The sequence below is a fragment of the Apaloderma vittatum genome, unplaced genomic scaffold, assembly GCF_000703405.1.
Source record: "Apaloderma vittatum isolate BGI_N311 unplaced genomic scaffold, ASM70340v1 scaffold18493, whole genome shotgun sequence".
NCBI classification, from domain to species: domain Eukaryota; kingdom Metazoa; phylum Chordata; class Aves; order Trogoniformes; family Trogonidae; genus Apaloderma; species Apaloderma vittatum.
Genome location: NW_009706611.1, coordinates 7,252 through 22,321, shown reverse-complemented (window position 1 = coordinate 22,321; position 15,070 = coordinate 7,252). Strand labels below are relative to the sequence as shown.

Sequence of the window (15,070 nt, the reverse complement as noted above, 5' to 3'; positions counted from 1 at the left end):
TCTCACAACCTCCCTTCAGCCCCAGGGAGGTGTTTTGCCCAGGATAGATCTGAATTTCAGACTCAGCGATTCTGGGAAGGGCTTCCCATTAAGATCAGGAGTTTGGGGTTTCTTTTTTATTTTTGGAGCGGAGCTGGGTATTTTTTTCCCCTGGCTCATTATCCAGCCAGAGCTCTTGGGCCTGAGTGACAGATCTCGAGCTGCACGAGCCACAACAAGCTGTGCCGTGCTTCTTACTGGGAGCGATCACCCAGCCTGGGAAAAGGGTGGGTTCTGCCCCGGGAAGCAGGAGCAATGAATTTTTTTTTTAAATTGTTTCTCCAGAGAGCGAGATCTCTGTGAGGTTCGTACCAAGTGACTCCGAGAAGGTTTGTGTTTAGGCAGCTGTTTTGCTGCTAAGAGCACGGGAGCCAAGCTCGCTGCTTGTGCTTGCCGGCGCGTGCCTCATTTCTTTTGAAAATCAGACGCTTTAGGGGAAAGTTTCTTCCAGCTCTGCTTGCCCACATCTTGCATATGCAGGCGATCCGGCACACCTCTGCTCTGCATGCAGATAAAGGCACAGGCAGGCTGCCGGCAGGGAGCTGGGCTGGCAGCGATGCCGAATGCCCCACATGGAAGTCCCTTTTCTCCCGGCATGATTCTGGTGGTCCCACAAGACACTTTGAGGTTGGGCAGGGTTTTGCTGACCTGCTCGGAGCGGGAGGGAGGGGAGATTGCACATCCCTCCTGCCCAAACCCCTGGGGACCCAGCATGATGCTCTGTGAGGATGCTCAGACACACTTCTCCAGGTTTCTCTGTAAATTGGGGTGAATAACGCTCAGTTTGGTATCTCCCAAGGGTTCAAAGAGGCAGGGAGCCTGGGCAATGACAGCGGCGTGGCCAAGAGGTACATGTTTCCTCCACAGGCACTGTGCATGGGGCCAGAGGGAGGATGGATGCATGGGAGCATCTCTGGACCCTGTGGGAGATGGGTCTGTCAGGTTTAAGTACGAAAGCTGCTGCGAGTTTTCCCATCATCAGCCCCCAGCAATGCAGTCACGACACAAGCCCTGCAGTCCCTTCCTCAGGAAGATGCCCTGCCCTGCCTCATCCCAGAGAAATGTGATTTGAACAGCTCAAAAAACAGAGGAAAAGCCTGATTTCTCAGCTGACCTTTCAGTGCTCTTCTACTTTGCCTATGGCCCCAGCCTGGGGCTGAAGCAGGGTGGACAGGTCTGAAAATGTGTCTTTGGGTCAGCCTGCTGCTTGATGTGTGTGTGTTGTTTAGCAAATGATTAAATTTTCTAGAGTTGGGTTATTTCTTATTTTTTCAGATTTTAGATTTAGAAAATCTAGAAAGTTTGACCTGTTTCTATGACTTTTTACAAAACATCACATACACAAGATGCTTCTATTTTATTGGACTTTTTGTTTCTATTTTAGATTGAAACCCAAATAATCTGAAACGAAAGGACATCCTAGCGCTGGAACCAGCCCAACGTGAGGCACAGTCCTGAACATGACCACGGAGACTTTTGCAGAGTTCCTGAATAAGCTCAAAGAGATCCATGAGAAAGAGGTCCAAGGTAAGGGAGACACAAGAAGTCTTATTAAAAACCATCCAGGGTCCATTTCTTTGTAATGTCACCTTGATCTGTTTGATATTTTGGTCCCCATGTGTTGCCTGATCTAGTCGAGAGGTGGCATCCCTGGCGGCAGGGAGGCTGGATTAAAATGATCTCTAAGGTCCCTTCCAGCTTAGGCCATTCTAGGATTCTATGATAACAAACAACCTGAAGGGAGGGGGAGTGGGTGTGGAAGCTTTGGGAATTAAGGCTCAGCAAGTATCACCCATGGGAGTGGATGGGGATGCAGGATTACGGCTTCACCCTCTGGGCAGCACATCCACTGGGGGAGAATGAAATTTACTCAGAAAATAAGTGACTTTCTGCATGATAAGGAGGATCAGAAGAGAGAAGGTGTTCCTGCATCTGATGTACCGGGAAACTAAGCCACAGAGGTGCTCAGTCCTTGCAGGAATCTCACTTAGTTCAAGCGTTAATCAAAGGGAATGTGGGTCCTTTCTTGCCTCTGCCAGTGTGGTTGGTGGTAAAGGTGAACTGGGAGGTTTGCAGAAGTGGCATGCGCACCTGCTGGGCATCTTCTCCAAGAAACGTGAGTTGGAGTTCACTTGGATGCTGAGGGATCAAAAGCAAGCTGGAGAGATGCAATAATCTGTAAGACAGAAGCAGCAGGAGTGTGAGGCTCTGTTAAAGAAGATCTTAGTCAGGTTGGGTAGCTTATTCCTCTAGGGAATAAATTATTCCTCGGATTGTGCATTATTTAAATAAGAACCACTAGGTTAAGCAACCAAATGCCAAATCCAATTGTCTTCCTATTAGAGTAATTCCCAGTATCAATATTACGAACGAAACGACAGTGCTTTTGGAGGATTCTGGCTTATGAATTCATTCTTCTCTTGTGTAATTTCAAACCGTGTGAGAGTTAGAGGAAACCGTTGAGCAATTTAAACCACATGTTTGTATCTACTTTGCATAAAATGGGTTTGACAAGATGTAACGTCTGCAGATCCATCAACAAAAGCCATTCTTGTTCAGCTGTAAATATCCTCCAGGATGCTTTGCAGCCCTGTGAGTTATAAAATACTGCCCACCTGGGAAATGTGTGCTGTAACAAGAAATAAGTAGAAACAAAATGGAAACAGACATTTTTTTTTTTGGAGTGGGAAGGAAATGCAGAGTCATTAAATAGTGGAAATACAAAATGTGCTCACATTTTGTACAACTTTTCCAGCTGTATTAAACTGTGATACTGTTTAACACAGGCAATATGTTATTCCTTCCTGGAAATAAGGTTTGTAAATTGACAAGGTTTCTGCAAAGCCAGGCACACTCCTGAAGTGCCGTCGTTGCATTTTGTTTCCGAAGTGCCGAGGAACTGGCAATAAACACCCACCTCTCCGTCTCTGTTAATTACCCCAGGTCTGCAAAGCAAGCTGACGGAGCTGACGACGGAGAAGTGCCGGTGAGCAACACTGCGCCTGCCCCGGCAGGACGGGGGACAGGTTCCACCACTTCATTTTCAGACCTTTCAGGCACTCTTCCTCCAAAGCTGCCTGATTTAGAGAACACCGTTTGCTTTTCTGGCTCCATCAAATTCAACCCTTTGGGTGACTTTTGCCACTCAAGTCCCCAGCATGAGGGATGGTGCCAGCCCACCTCTGCTCTGCCTTCCCAGCGGCAAGTGATGCTCGTGCCAATGGGCTCTTGCTCTCTTAGGAAGCAAGAAACTGGGACAAAACAAGCTGCTAACTCCAAGGGCGGGTGTCACAGGGCAGCATCTGGGCTCTGACATGTTTGTTTCACCTCCTGCCACACAAGCAAAAGCAATTCAGCCATCTCAGTTTGAGCAGTACAGTGGGCTCAGTGCAGAAATCCTTCCCCTTGACAGGGCACTGCGGATAAAGGCAAGATTTAGGGGAGAAATCTAACAAACCTCCTTTCTTTCTTCTCTTTATTCAATTAGGGATGCTCAGAGAATCGAAGAGTTGTTTGCTAAAAATCACCAGTTAAGGGAACAACAGAAGGCCCTTAAAGAAAATGTAAAGGTGTTAGAAAACAGGTAAGATTTATTTTTTCAGCAGGGTGCTGTTGGGTGGCAGCAAGTGCAGCCCTGTAAGAGCAGAGTTTGAGGTTTGCTGTCTTCCCAGAAGCAAGATGTAGCACTTAAACCTCTTTTTTGCTCATTCTTGGCTGCTGGGAGGGCTCGAGGAGCCTGAGAACATGCAGAGGAGCTTTCCTAAGCTGGAGGTGGTGGGACTGGGTCTGGGGGTTGGAAGGGCCAAGGCTGGGCTGCACAGGTGACAAGCCTTCTCACCAGTTCTGGGTGACGGGCTGATGTTCCCACTTCTCTGTGGGGAAAGCAGAAGCTTATTTTCCCCTTGGGAACCGCATGGTAACAAGCTGCCGGCCGTGGGTTTTTCTCTAGGCTGCGAGCGGGTCTCTGCGACAGATGCATGGTCACCCAGGAGCTGGCAAAAAAGAAGCAGAATGAGTACGAGACCTCCCACTTCCAAAGCCTGCAGCACATCTTCATCCTCAGTATGTAGCACTGTCTGCTGTGAGCTCAGCTTTAGCGGGCTGGGTCTTTGTTCGGTTAATGCCTCTCATAGATATTTACACGTGAGCCGTCCCAGTGACCGGGCACCCAGGAGGGGTTTGGGGATGGGGAGAAGGGAAGGAGGCAATAAGAGTGTGGGAAGCCTTGAAAAATCAGCTCTGACCAGGATTGCAGATGGCAGCCCACATCCCCCCCAAGCAGAAGTAACCGCTCACACGAAGCGATGAGCTGGGGGCTTGCAGCCCTCTGCCCCTCCAGAAAAATGAGAGATGCTCAGCCCCGAGCTGGCCAGGTAATGTCAGCTGCCTGGAGAAAAGGTGCATTTGGCACCGCAGAAGCAACGCTCTGGCAAAGACAGAAAAGTCACACCAGCAGCTCAGCACGGGTAAATGGAAATCAAGCAACACGTGTGGTGGATCTTCTCTCAAGCCTTTAGCAGAGCTCCCAGCCCTGCTCAGGCTCAGGTGTTTTTTCCTGGGGATCTGGCTGTCCCAAGGAAGGTCATGGGGGTAAAGGAGATAGGCATTAGGAGGGACAGAGAGGTGCCAGCAGCCCTTGGTTTGTTATGCCACTGCTTCTCGAGGGCTGCTTTCGAGCATGAGCAAGCTGAGGAGGCAGCCCACCCTGCCCAGAAGCCCTCCTGCTCTCGCTCGCTTGAGGCTGACAATCTTTGTCTGATCTCCCTGATGCCCCAATCCTGCCCCTTACACAGCACCTGCTCATCACAAATGGCCGTGGTACTCACAGGCAGGATGCTGGCTCTGTCCATCCCGCTGTGCCACCAGCCACCAGCCCAGCTGGGTCATACTCTCCCACTGAGCTGGACCAAATCGTGACCAAACCCAAGTCAGAAAGTTGCTCCCTTTGATCCCTTTGCCTCCAGCGTGTTTTCAGAGAAGGGAGGAAATTTGACATCCCACCCAAATGTGGTGCTGTTCCCTCCTCCTTCCCTGTGCACCCCAGCAAGTGGCAAGGAGCGTCAGCTCTCTCCTTGCAGCACCTGAATCCATGGCACAACTTGTGTCCCTGCAGCTAACGAGACAAACCGCCTGAGGGAAGAGAACAAAACTCTCAAGGAAGAACTGAAGAGGCTCCGGGGCCTGGAGTAAGTGCTCAGCTGGGTTTTATTCAGTATGAGGGGTGTTGGTAAGGACAGAGGCATCCCTGCAGCTCAACAGGGCTACATCTATACCTCAGCATCTTCAGGGCTCTTTTAGCATCTAATTCCCACAGATTCCTGTAGATGTTAGACAGTGAAACACCCATAACGGTCTGTAAGTCCTTGTTGTCTTTTCGTTCTCCTGTTCACCTGCATCCAAAGATTCAATTCTGGGGGAACAAGAGTATTCAACACCCCACCATGGGGCACTGCTCATGAGAAGCAAAGCCCTGGTGGCTCGCCTTGGCCATGGGCCACAACCTCGTCTTCTCTGTCTTTTCCACGGCACTAGGTCCTCTCCACAGCAGAGAGGGTCTGCGGCAGGTTCATGTTGCAGCAGAGTGCTGTGCTGAAAGCCAAGTAACCTGCCAGGCTGGCCAATATATACAAATCAGCTCATTCCTCAAGGGTTTAAAGTCCAGAGGAATTAGTACCAAGGGATTAGTTTAGAAATGTGTTTTCTTTGGAGCACAGAAGCACCATCCGCTTAAAGAGAAACTCTCTCTTTTAATCCCTAATGCTTCCCAAAGGTTGACGATTTTCAGAGCTGTAGATTGGGCTTAGTTTGCTGAGCACCAAGGTGTCCTGCTTTGCTCTGCTCTTCTCTGGGCTGGATGGGAAGATTTCCAGCCAAACACCCATGTCTCAGCATCAGGGTCTACTCAAGACGTAAGTGTGGGTCTCCGAGACTCAGTTATTCCCTCGTAGTGACCAAGAGCATCAGCCCCACCAGGTCAATACAGTGAGTGGGGACAACCACCACATCCTTGTGCTGAATCCACTCCTACATCAGACTCAAAGGCCAGCCAGGGACATACAGGTTCTCACAGAGCTTTTGCAACAGCTGCAGTTGGGTTTTGGCTTACCCAACGTCGTGGCTTCCTGCTACGTTACCCACAGCCAAGTGGGGAAATCAGACCTTGAGCTGTCATGCTGACTCCATACCATGCTCCAGACTGCAGCTGAGCTAGCGATAAGCTGCAATGGAAAGAGGTGAGTCTGAGGACCCAGTATATCCACATACAGATATATATATTTATATTTTTATATTGGGCTGTAAAACTTGGAACTCCCAGTGCAGTGGCTCTCAAACCTTCCTTCTCCTGTCCCTTCTCATTCATTCATGCCTTTCTCCTTTTGGAAGGGACAGGGCAAAGCATGCAGGAGTCACCTCCAGAGAGAGCAGCTCTACTCCCAGCTCTCCTTTGCCTTTACTGTCCCCAGCGAGCAGGAACGCTGACGCTGAGAAAGCAGCTCACAGGGGAGCAGAAGAAGCCCACCATGACGTGCTGGACCTCGAGTTGGGAGACGGTGGGTCCTGCTGGCTTCTGCTGCCCTTGACCTGGGGATGGGAAGGGTGACCATCAAGGTGGCTGGTTGTGTCTCTTTTGCAGAAAAGACTGCAGTACAGAGAAGTTCTCCAAGCAGTAGGGCTTCCCCAGGCACTGTCCTCCAAGAAGTCAGTCTCGCAGAAATGGTGAGTTGCTGAAAGTAGCCTGATGTCCTCAGGCTGTCTCCCCACCACTGTCTGCTGCCCTTGACCTGGGGATGGGAAGGGTGACCATCAAGGTGGCTGGTTGTGTCTCTTTTGCAGAAAAGACTGCAGTACAGAGAAGTTCTCCAAGCAGTAGGGCTTCCCCAGGCACTGTCCTCCAAGAAGTCAGTCTCGCAGAAATGGTGAGTTGCTGAAAGTAGCCTGATGTCCTCAGGCTGTCTCCCCACCACTGTGGTCATCTGAAATGGGTCAAGAGAAATGTTAGTAGGAGGCACTTGGGATGTGAAACAATTAGCTAGACACAGAAATTGCCACTTCTTGCAAGCAAAGCACTTGAAGTTTGTCACAGGATCCTGTCCCCACTGCAAGCACGGACATCTTTGCTCCTGTGTTTATCTTCCGTGATAACATGTCTAGCATCCTTGAGTCCTCTGCCCACAGCTCTGGTTCCTCTCTCTGATTTCCTGCTGGGGAAAGATCTGAAGAGGGAAGCACCTGGGGAGATTGTGCTGAGCCACATTTCCATGTAGCTTATCCTGAGTTACAGAGTCAGCTCTCCATTAGCTGAGCAAGCGAGAAGCTGGAGCATTGTGAGAGCTGGAAAAGCCTGGAGAAGATGTAAACTGTGGGATTTGTGGGTACTGAGAACAAATACACCACAGCAGCCCAGCCCGAGAGCACAGCAGATGTCTCTCTCTATCTGCAGCCTAATGAATACTGGTATTTTTAGAGGGACTGGCATTTAGTGGTTGCCATTTTGTGCATTGATGCAAGCCTGCCATGGCTTTAAAACACAAGAGAGTATCATCAGCCAAGGGATGCTGAGTGGTGATGTGGTGATATTGGGCACTGGGAGCTGAGACTGCAGGACCTGGAGCCTTGTTCCTGGTCGTGGGAACTCAAGCCCACATACACACCCACATAGAGGCTTCTGTTTTGGCACAGGCTTTGCTTCCCTGAACTCTACAGAAAACTTGAAAGAGCAGGTGAAAAGGGGTTTTGGTAAGGCTGCAGGCAGACTGTGAGGATAATTAATAGGGATCGCAGGAAGGGTTGGTGACATCTCCAGGTGGGCAGGGGAAAGTCAAGTCAGAACATGCGGTGAGCCTTTCATGACAGCAGATGGAGACGATGATGCCTCACAGCCAGGTACTGAGCTGGAAATACACCCATCAAATCAACACATGCCAGGAGCTTGGATGAATAAAGTCTAGTGGCCTGACTAGAGGTTGGGGAATTTGCAGGGTCTTATCTTGGTTAAGCCACTGAATCATGGCTTGACTTGAGACAAAGTGCAAGACCTCCTGGGCTACAGATCAGAACAGCCGGAAAATAATGAGTACTGTAGATGCCACAGAAAATGCAAAAGGGAAATTTCCTGGGAAAACCAATAATGATATGCTTGAGCTGTTGACCAGAATTGCATCAGAGCAGTTAGGAGCCGTCTGTCTTGTCCATGCTGGTGAAGAGCTGTGTCTCTGCTCACTGGGGTTCCCCTTAGCCAGGTGCTGCCCAGGGTGCTCAGTAGAATGGCTCTCTTGGACCTTCTCCCCTCTGCTGCAGGTGTCCCAAAGGATTGCCAACCAGCTGCATGGCACCATTGCCCTGGTGAGACCCGGCTCCAGACCTTGCCTTCTGGAAAGAAGTCCTTCGGGGGCAGCAGTGTCCCCACCAGCAAGGAAGACTCCTCTCCCTCTGGAGCGCGAGCACAGCCCCAGCCTTGAGGCGTGAGTTGCCTGCTTATGGTTCGTGGCGTGAGCCTTCTTCTCCAAACCTGTCCCACGGCCTTCAGGAGAGGGACGAGGAGGGGGATCTCCCAGTTTACACCAGCAAAAAATGACTGGAATCCAGCCTGACGAGGTCAGCCCCTCTACTCCAGCTTCATCAAACAGACCCATGGTGCAAACGTGGTGCCCCCACCTCCAGCTGGGAAGAGAAGGACTCGCCTTGCGGCAGCAGCAAACCTTGCTCCTCCTTATCTTTCCTAATGGGGTTTCTGCAGTGCTCAGCACTTCCTCAGGTTTACCCTCCCCGTGGCTTTCAGATGGACAGAGGGCTGAGCAAAGCCAGTGAGGTCAGCTGTAGAGGCAGCGAGTTTCCCAGAGTGGGAGTGGATGTGCTGAGCATTCCCAGGAAAAGCTGACACACGAAAGGTGCCAAATAACCAGTGATAGCAGAGACTCAGTTCGCAGGGCAGGTTCATGCACCATATTAACCTTCTTAGCACACCTGTAAAAACACCCCACTGAGTGACATTAGGGGAGGGTAGGTTGTTCCTTTGTCCTGGAGGTCCACCAAGGCATTAAGAATGCCCCCCAATGTGGGGGCAGCAGGGTGGGTAGTTAGGATGCTTCTGGCTGTAAGGTGTGGTTTGTCAAGTGACTTCTCAGCAGCAGTGTTGACGTGAGGGCTCACCTGACCCTCTTGCCTGGAGCTGTTTGTCCCTGGGACAGGAGAGAGCTGTGGGATGGTGGGATGGTGATGGCTTCATGTGGTGTGCAGAGACCCACTGCTGGCTGCCTGACCCCTGCGGCCGTCAGAACCCTCCTCCCCAGCACAACACACAAACACAAGCAGGATGCCCAGGTGAAGAGCTGCAACAGGGCACAGAAAGAGAAGGAAAGACTACGCACATCACCTGCAGAAGCTGAGAAATCACGTGAAAATTCTTTAATTAACGTGCTGCTTTTTTTTTTTTTCCCCTTCCTTCTTTTAGTTATTTAACAGCAAGCAAACCAGGCTCCCCCAAGGTCGCTCCGTCCTATGAAAACCTAAAACAGACTGCCCGGAGAGAGCAACTCTGCCTTCTCCACAAGCACCTTTCCCTGCACCAGCTGGGGCTGGCGAGCAACTGTGCCTCAGCCGACCAGGACGGCGGCAGCTTCTCCAGCCAGTTGCTCAGGGCCAAGGACGCCGACAGCAGGACACGGTCGCGTGACGGCTGGGAAGATCGCGCGGCCTTGCTGAAGCTCCCTGCCACCATGGTGTATGTGAGGGATCAGCACTTGGAGGAGAAGCTGCACCTCCTCAAGCACAGGGAGCGGCTGCAGCATTTCCTCATGCAGCAGTGCCAGCCGGGCCAGCGGGCAGATGGACAGCCCAAGCCCGAGGAGCGGCCTCTCTCCCCGTGGCCAAGCGTCACACAGGGATGCAAAGAGGAAAGGTCCTTCCTGGAGGATGCTGCAGATGAGGAGGAAAGCAAGGAGCTTTGGCTGAGCCGGGACAGCTCTGAGCTCCAAGAAAAGGTGAAGGCAGCAAGGGATGACAGTGCAGATGCACCACTGGACCTGTCAGACTCTGGCCGTGGCAGGGAAACAGGCTGGCACAGCCACCGGGAGCTGCGGGGGTCTGGCAGCCCACGGCTGAGCCCTGGGGAGAGCCCCGCTGTGCTGGCAGCCCGTGAGCTCTGTGGGAGACACAGGGCAGAGCGAGAGGACTTGCCCTTCTCCTACCGCTGGCCCAGTACTGCCCAGGCACTGCCCGGTGCTGTGAAGGAAGAGGAGGAGGAGGATGCAGCTGTGGTGAGTACAGCTCTTGTTGCCATCAATTGCGGCCCTTTCCCCTCCCCAGGGTGTCCAACACTGGTGCTGGCACCGCCATGGCCATCATTAATGTCCTGTGGGAGGGTGGCTTTGCTGTGTGTGAAGCCAACAGGGACCTATTTGCACATAGCAAAGTCACAACTGCTCAGCCCTGTCCCTCACTCTCCAGCTCTCCTCCCCTCCAGCATTCCCGGGGTTTTCATCCAAGTCCAAGGACAGGCAGCGCCTGTGCCCTGTCCCACAGGTTGGTGCAGGAGGGGTACTGGCCTCCCCTGCAACACAACATGAGCGAAGCTCATCCCCACGGGTGTCACAGTCATCGCATAGAGGCTGGGGGCAGCCCTTTCCTCCTGTCTGACAAAGGCAGCATTTGTGGTCCCTGTGTCCTACAGCTCACGCTCTCACGGGCGCATCTGACAAACAACTCCACGTCGAGCGACCCAGACGCCCTTCCAGAGACCGGAGTGAGACTGACTGTCAGCACACAGAAGGAAGAAGGAGGTAAAAAGCCCTGGGCAAACATGACATTTGAGAAGCCAAGAGCAAAAGGTGCATTTTGTTTGAGGTATCACACAGCCAGGAGCTCCCTGTGCTAGGCTCTGCAAGCACCGGCAATCGCCGCCGGTCAGTGCGGTAGCTGATGAGCCTGGGACACCCTTTCAGGGACCCGGGATGTCCTGCCTCTCAGCTATTTTGGGCCATCAAGGGAGCTTCAGGTTTTCACGTTCTGTCCTTGAGGGCTCAATTTTCAACCATGGGGATACCCAAAACTCAGGCTCAATATCTACAGGGAGAAAATAACCTCCGCTGTTCTGGAGAAAAGCTCAGCATCTCTGCCCAGCACAGACCAGGAGCCACCTGTGGGGTGCCCTTGCACCCCCTGCAGGGCACCCTCACCTCAGCTGCTGGGTGGCACGAAGTTCTCCAGGAACTAAAGAGATCAGTTCAGCCCTGACCCCTTGGCAACCCCCCCTCCGCAGTGAGCGGTGACAAGACAATGCTTCTGCTCCAGCATTACCCACCCTTCTCGGGGAAGCAGAAGCTCACAAGTCACCCCAGTAGAGATGGGGAAAATGCAAGAGGTTTTCAGGACTAGCACTGGAAAAACCATTCCTGCCTCTGTCCCCTTGCTCCAAAATGTGCCCCATGCTGGCATAGCCTGTAGGGCTGAGCACAGAGCAAAGGATGCTGGTACCTGCAGCAGGTAGGGCAGGATGCTATTCTCCTTTTCCCTGCTCCATCCCCTGTAAAAACCCTTTCTGTTGCCAAAACAAGCAGTGTCCTCAGTCTGGGGACACACGGTGCTTTCTCTCTGCCTGACCACCATGGAATGTGGGTGACAGGTTCGCCCAGGCAGGTGGGTGGGAGGCAGCAGCCATGGGGAGCGGAGCGGGAAGCACGTCTGCTGAGAGCTGCTCCCTACCAGCTTTACTCGCTTGGCCAGAAAGTTGAGCTCACCTGGATTAGTTGGTCTGGGCGTGTCGGAGCGGTTTGGGAACACTCTCCAGAGCAGGATTTTGCAGGGTGGAGGAAAAAAAAAAAAAAAAAGGAGGTGGGGAGGGAGTCCTCTGTGATTTACATGCTAAGGAGATACCATCATGGCAGAAGAATTTCAGCTGATTACATTCTGGGTGTGGGAATACAGGACTTTCTTCAGTTCTCACCTTAAGGTTGACACAAAGCCCAGGAAACAATACACAAATATTTCTGCACTTTTTAGTGAACCTTAACCCATGGAAGGATAAAAGGAGGATGGGATCAGACTACGGGGGTCTAAAAGCATCACTGGTTGCTCTCTCACCTGAGCAGGGGTAGCAAGGGAGCCTACCCTGGCAACAGTCCCCCCCCAGCTAGACCTGGGTGTCAGGAGCAAGAAGTACTGAGGTCCTGGAATGTCCCTGCCGCTGCAAAGAGGGCACAGCTCCATCCCGAGCCCCTTCTGCCCCTCCACAGCCAGCACGGGGATGCCACTGGGTGTGCAGACAGGGTGATGCCATAGCCAGTGAAGCTCGATCCCTGGGCAGCTTCACTCCCCACAAGGGTCGGGTGTGTGGCTGGTGCATGTCTGGGGTTGCGTAGCCTGTGTGCAGCAAAACCCTTTCGCTGGGCAGAGGAGCAGCTTGGCCGCTTTTCCTTCCTGTGTTCCTCGGCACTTGTTCCCTGCTGAGAAGCACCGACCGGCACTGGCAACAAACTTCAGGATTTTCCATTTTGGCCTCTTTACTCAGACACGCTTCTCTCCACCTGGGTCTCAAATGGGAAGGTGCAGTCTGGGGTTTTAAATACCCCTCAGCTTCCCAACCTGCACTTGGCCATGGACTTTGGGGCAGCACTTGTGGCCTTGATGTAGCAAATTCCGATGGTTACAGCTTTATTGGGAGCTGGCTCCCCAAGAGAGTCCTGCTGGATCTCCCATAAGCATTTATTTCAAGCTGTGTCACTTGCAGTGCCTCTGCTTTGCAATGTAGTTTATTGCTGAATGTGTTTTCTGCCTCAATGGCTCCCAGAGCCTGGGCTGGTTGCCCTGCATCTGCTCCTGACCTTGTCAGGACCCCAGCCAGCCAAAAAAACCTTCCTTTTGTGTTTCCTTAGATGACGATGATGCTGAGTCTGGGAAGCAGGAATCTGACGAGCCAGACACGACAGACAGCGAGGTTTGTTTGCTCTTCTCAGCCAATAATCTTAGGCTGTCAGGTCCAAGAGGGGGTGAGACAGGTTGTCCCTGCCCAAGCTCGCTCCAGAAGGTGATGGCTTTTCCTACATGAGGTGCCAAACCCCATTCCCACACTATTACTCAACTTGTTACTGAGGGATAGAGATATCACCTTTTTCCAGCTAGTCGAGAGGGTTTATGGACAACAGTATTTCTCACCACTCTGTAGCAGTGATCACAAAAGTCCTCAGAAATGCTGCTGAGCCATCAGCTCCCCAGGAAAGCAAGGTAGTTTACAGATGGACTGCTCTTCTCATTGGTGTAGGCGGCTGCCCCATATGAAGATGATATCCTACAAGAAGCCCAGGCTGATGGAAAATACTTCTGCAACAAAGACAAAGCTCATACACTGCAGAAGAAGAGAAAAAGAGGACAGGATCCCTGGACAAAAGGTAGGGAGGAGGAGTTCCTCGTGGCATCTGCTCAGGGCAACCACTTCCCCAGGGGCTCCTGTGAGAAAAGCCCGAGGGCACCGGAGAGGAGGGTGCATCTCCACCAAGTGCACACCATGCTGCAAACAAATGTTTGCCCGAGGTGACACAGCAGAGTCATTCATTTCCCTCCGACAAACCACGCGGCGCTGTGTTTTGGCAACGGCTGCATCTCCAGCCCGAGGAGCCCCTGCTAATGGTTAGCCAGGGGAGCCCGGGCAGGGTGGCCAGGAGGGCACTCCGGAGCACCTAAGCTAACAGGGCTAAGTCCCTCATGTTTGCTTAATAGGTCAGAGAGGTGGCGACTGGAGAAGGCCAAATTCCCAGGGGTGAATTATTGACATTCAGAGAAAGGTTTCTGCCAACTCTGTTGATCTTCCGGTGTGGCTGTGGAGGTTTCCCTGCTGACAGAGGAATGTGTCAAACCCAGGTTTCCTACAGATGAATATGCAGAAAACTGCTCCTGATAAGGGCAAGGTTAAGACAGTGTGCTTGTCAATCCTTAAAAAGTGCTCTGTCAGAAATACCCCACTGCTAAGCCCCTTTGTACCCCGGCTAAAGACAGGGAGATGTTGACCCAATAATAATTGTAGGGGTTGCTTAAGGATGAAGGGAGCTTGTTTAACAGGCAAGCACTGCTCCTTGCCCTCTGCCTGGCCTTCGGTTGTGCCTGCTCATTCAGGCAACACCACCAGAGCTAAGGGAGAAGAGGATTTGCTCTACAAAACCAGCCACTCGGAGCAATGCCGAGGAAGCTGCCCTATGCTCTGCACAGCAGACACCATCCCACCCTCTGGGACTGGATTGGGGTGTCCTGAGCAAGGGCAGGATGCAATTGTGGCAGGACTGGGGTGATGAAAAGTCAGAACCCCTCTCTCAGTGTGTGGTATGTGCTGTGTACCACACTGAAAGGGGGAGAAATCCAAGAAATGTATCCTGCTGCTCTGGGTACACTCTGAGGTCAGCTCTCTGCCTATTTCTGCTTCCAGGGTCTCTGTTTCCAGGGTCACAACAGTCTCCCCCAAGCACCTGTGCATCTCACATCTGAGAGGATTTCTCTTCATCTTTGCTTTACTGAGTTTTGCTTCCTCCCGCACTGTCCCTATTTTGGCATGAGGCCATGTTGTCCTCGTACATGTAAATCCACTGCTCTGTGGTTAAGTCCTGCGGTCATTTTCTTATTTACAGGAGCTAAGAAGTCAATGAGAGGAAGAAAGAAAGTCAAAGTTGAGGAGTGCTCAGCAGGGATCACAAAGGAACCAGAGAACTGCTCCGCTTCCCACAAGGATACCTCCGAGGAGAGCTAACAGCAGGGCAGGGTGAGAAGTGACACAGATGCTGCAGACCAAAGGAGAAGGCTCAGAGACCTCAGCATCCCACCCATGCTGGGAGAGCGACTGCTCCTCCTGTGCCACACCAGGCAGTGGGGAATTCGTAAGGACTCATGAATAAGAGCATCCTGAAAATCTTCACTCGGTGCCCCAGGAGAGGCTAGACAAGGAAGAGTCATGCACGTGATGCCGGGAGCAGCCAAGTCACTGCTGGTGGAGCAGCACATCCAGTGACCCCCCAGCCCCGCGCTGGAGCAGACCTTCAGACTGGTGCTAGGA

General features: G+C 52.2%; 1 protein-coding gene across 1 annotated transcript; it reads left to right on the top strand.

Annotated features, from left to right (window-relative positions):
* Positions 1–1,499: 1,499 nt before the first annotated feature.
* RBBP8NL (RBBP8 N-terminal like) lies at positions 1,500–14,767 on the top strand. The gene is made up of 13 exons (XM_009865866.1): positions 1,500–1,566; positions 2,983–3,025; positions 3,527–3,622; positions 3,989–4,101; positions 5,153–5,225; positions 6,424–6,590; positions 6,674–6,756; positions 8,338–8,501; positions 9,491–10,295; positions 10,709–10,817; positions 12,909–12,970; positions 13,295–13,421; positions 14,649–14,767. Exons 1-13 carry the CDS (start codon positions 1,500–1,502, stop codon positions 14,765–14,767), a joined length of 2,028 nt encoding a protein of 675 aa, XP_009864168.1.
* Positions 14,768–15,070: the final 303 nt, after the last annotated feature.

Excerpts from the sequence above, each read along its gene's own strand:
- RBBP8NL (XM_009865866.1), top strand. The coding sequence starts at position 1,500 with ATGACCACGGAGACTTTTGCAGAGTTCCTGAATAAGCTCAAAGAGATC. Across the intron at positions 3,026-3,526 it reads CTGACGACGGAGAAGTGCCG|GGATGCTCAGAGAATCGAAG; the intron begins GTGAGCAACACT and ends TTATTCAATTAG. Across the intron at positions 6,757-8,337 it reads AAGTCAGTCTCGCAGAAATG|GTGTCCCAAAGGATTGCCAA; the intron begins GTGAGTTGCTGA and ends CCTCTGCTGCAG.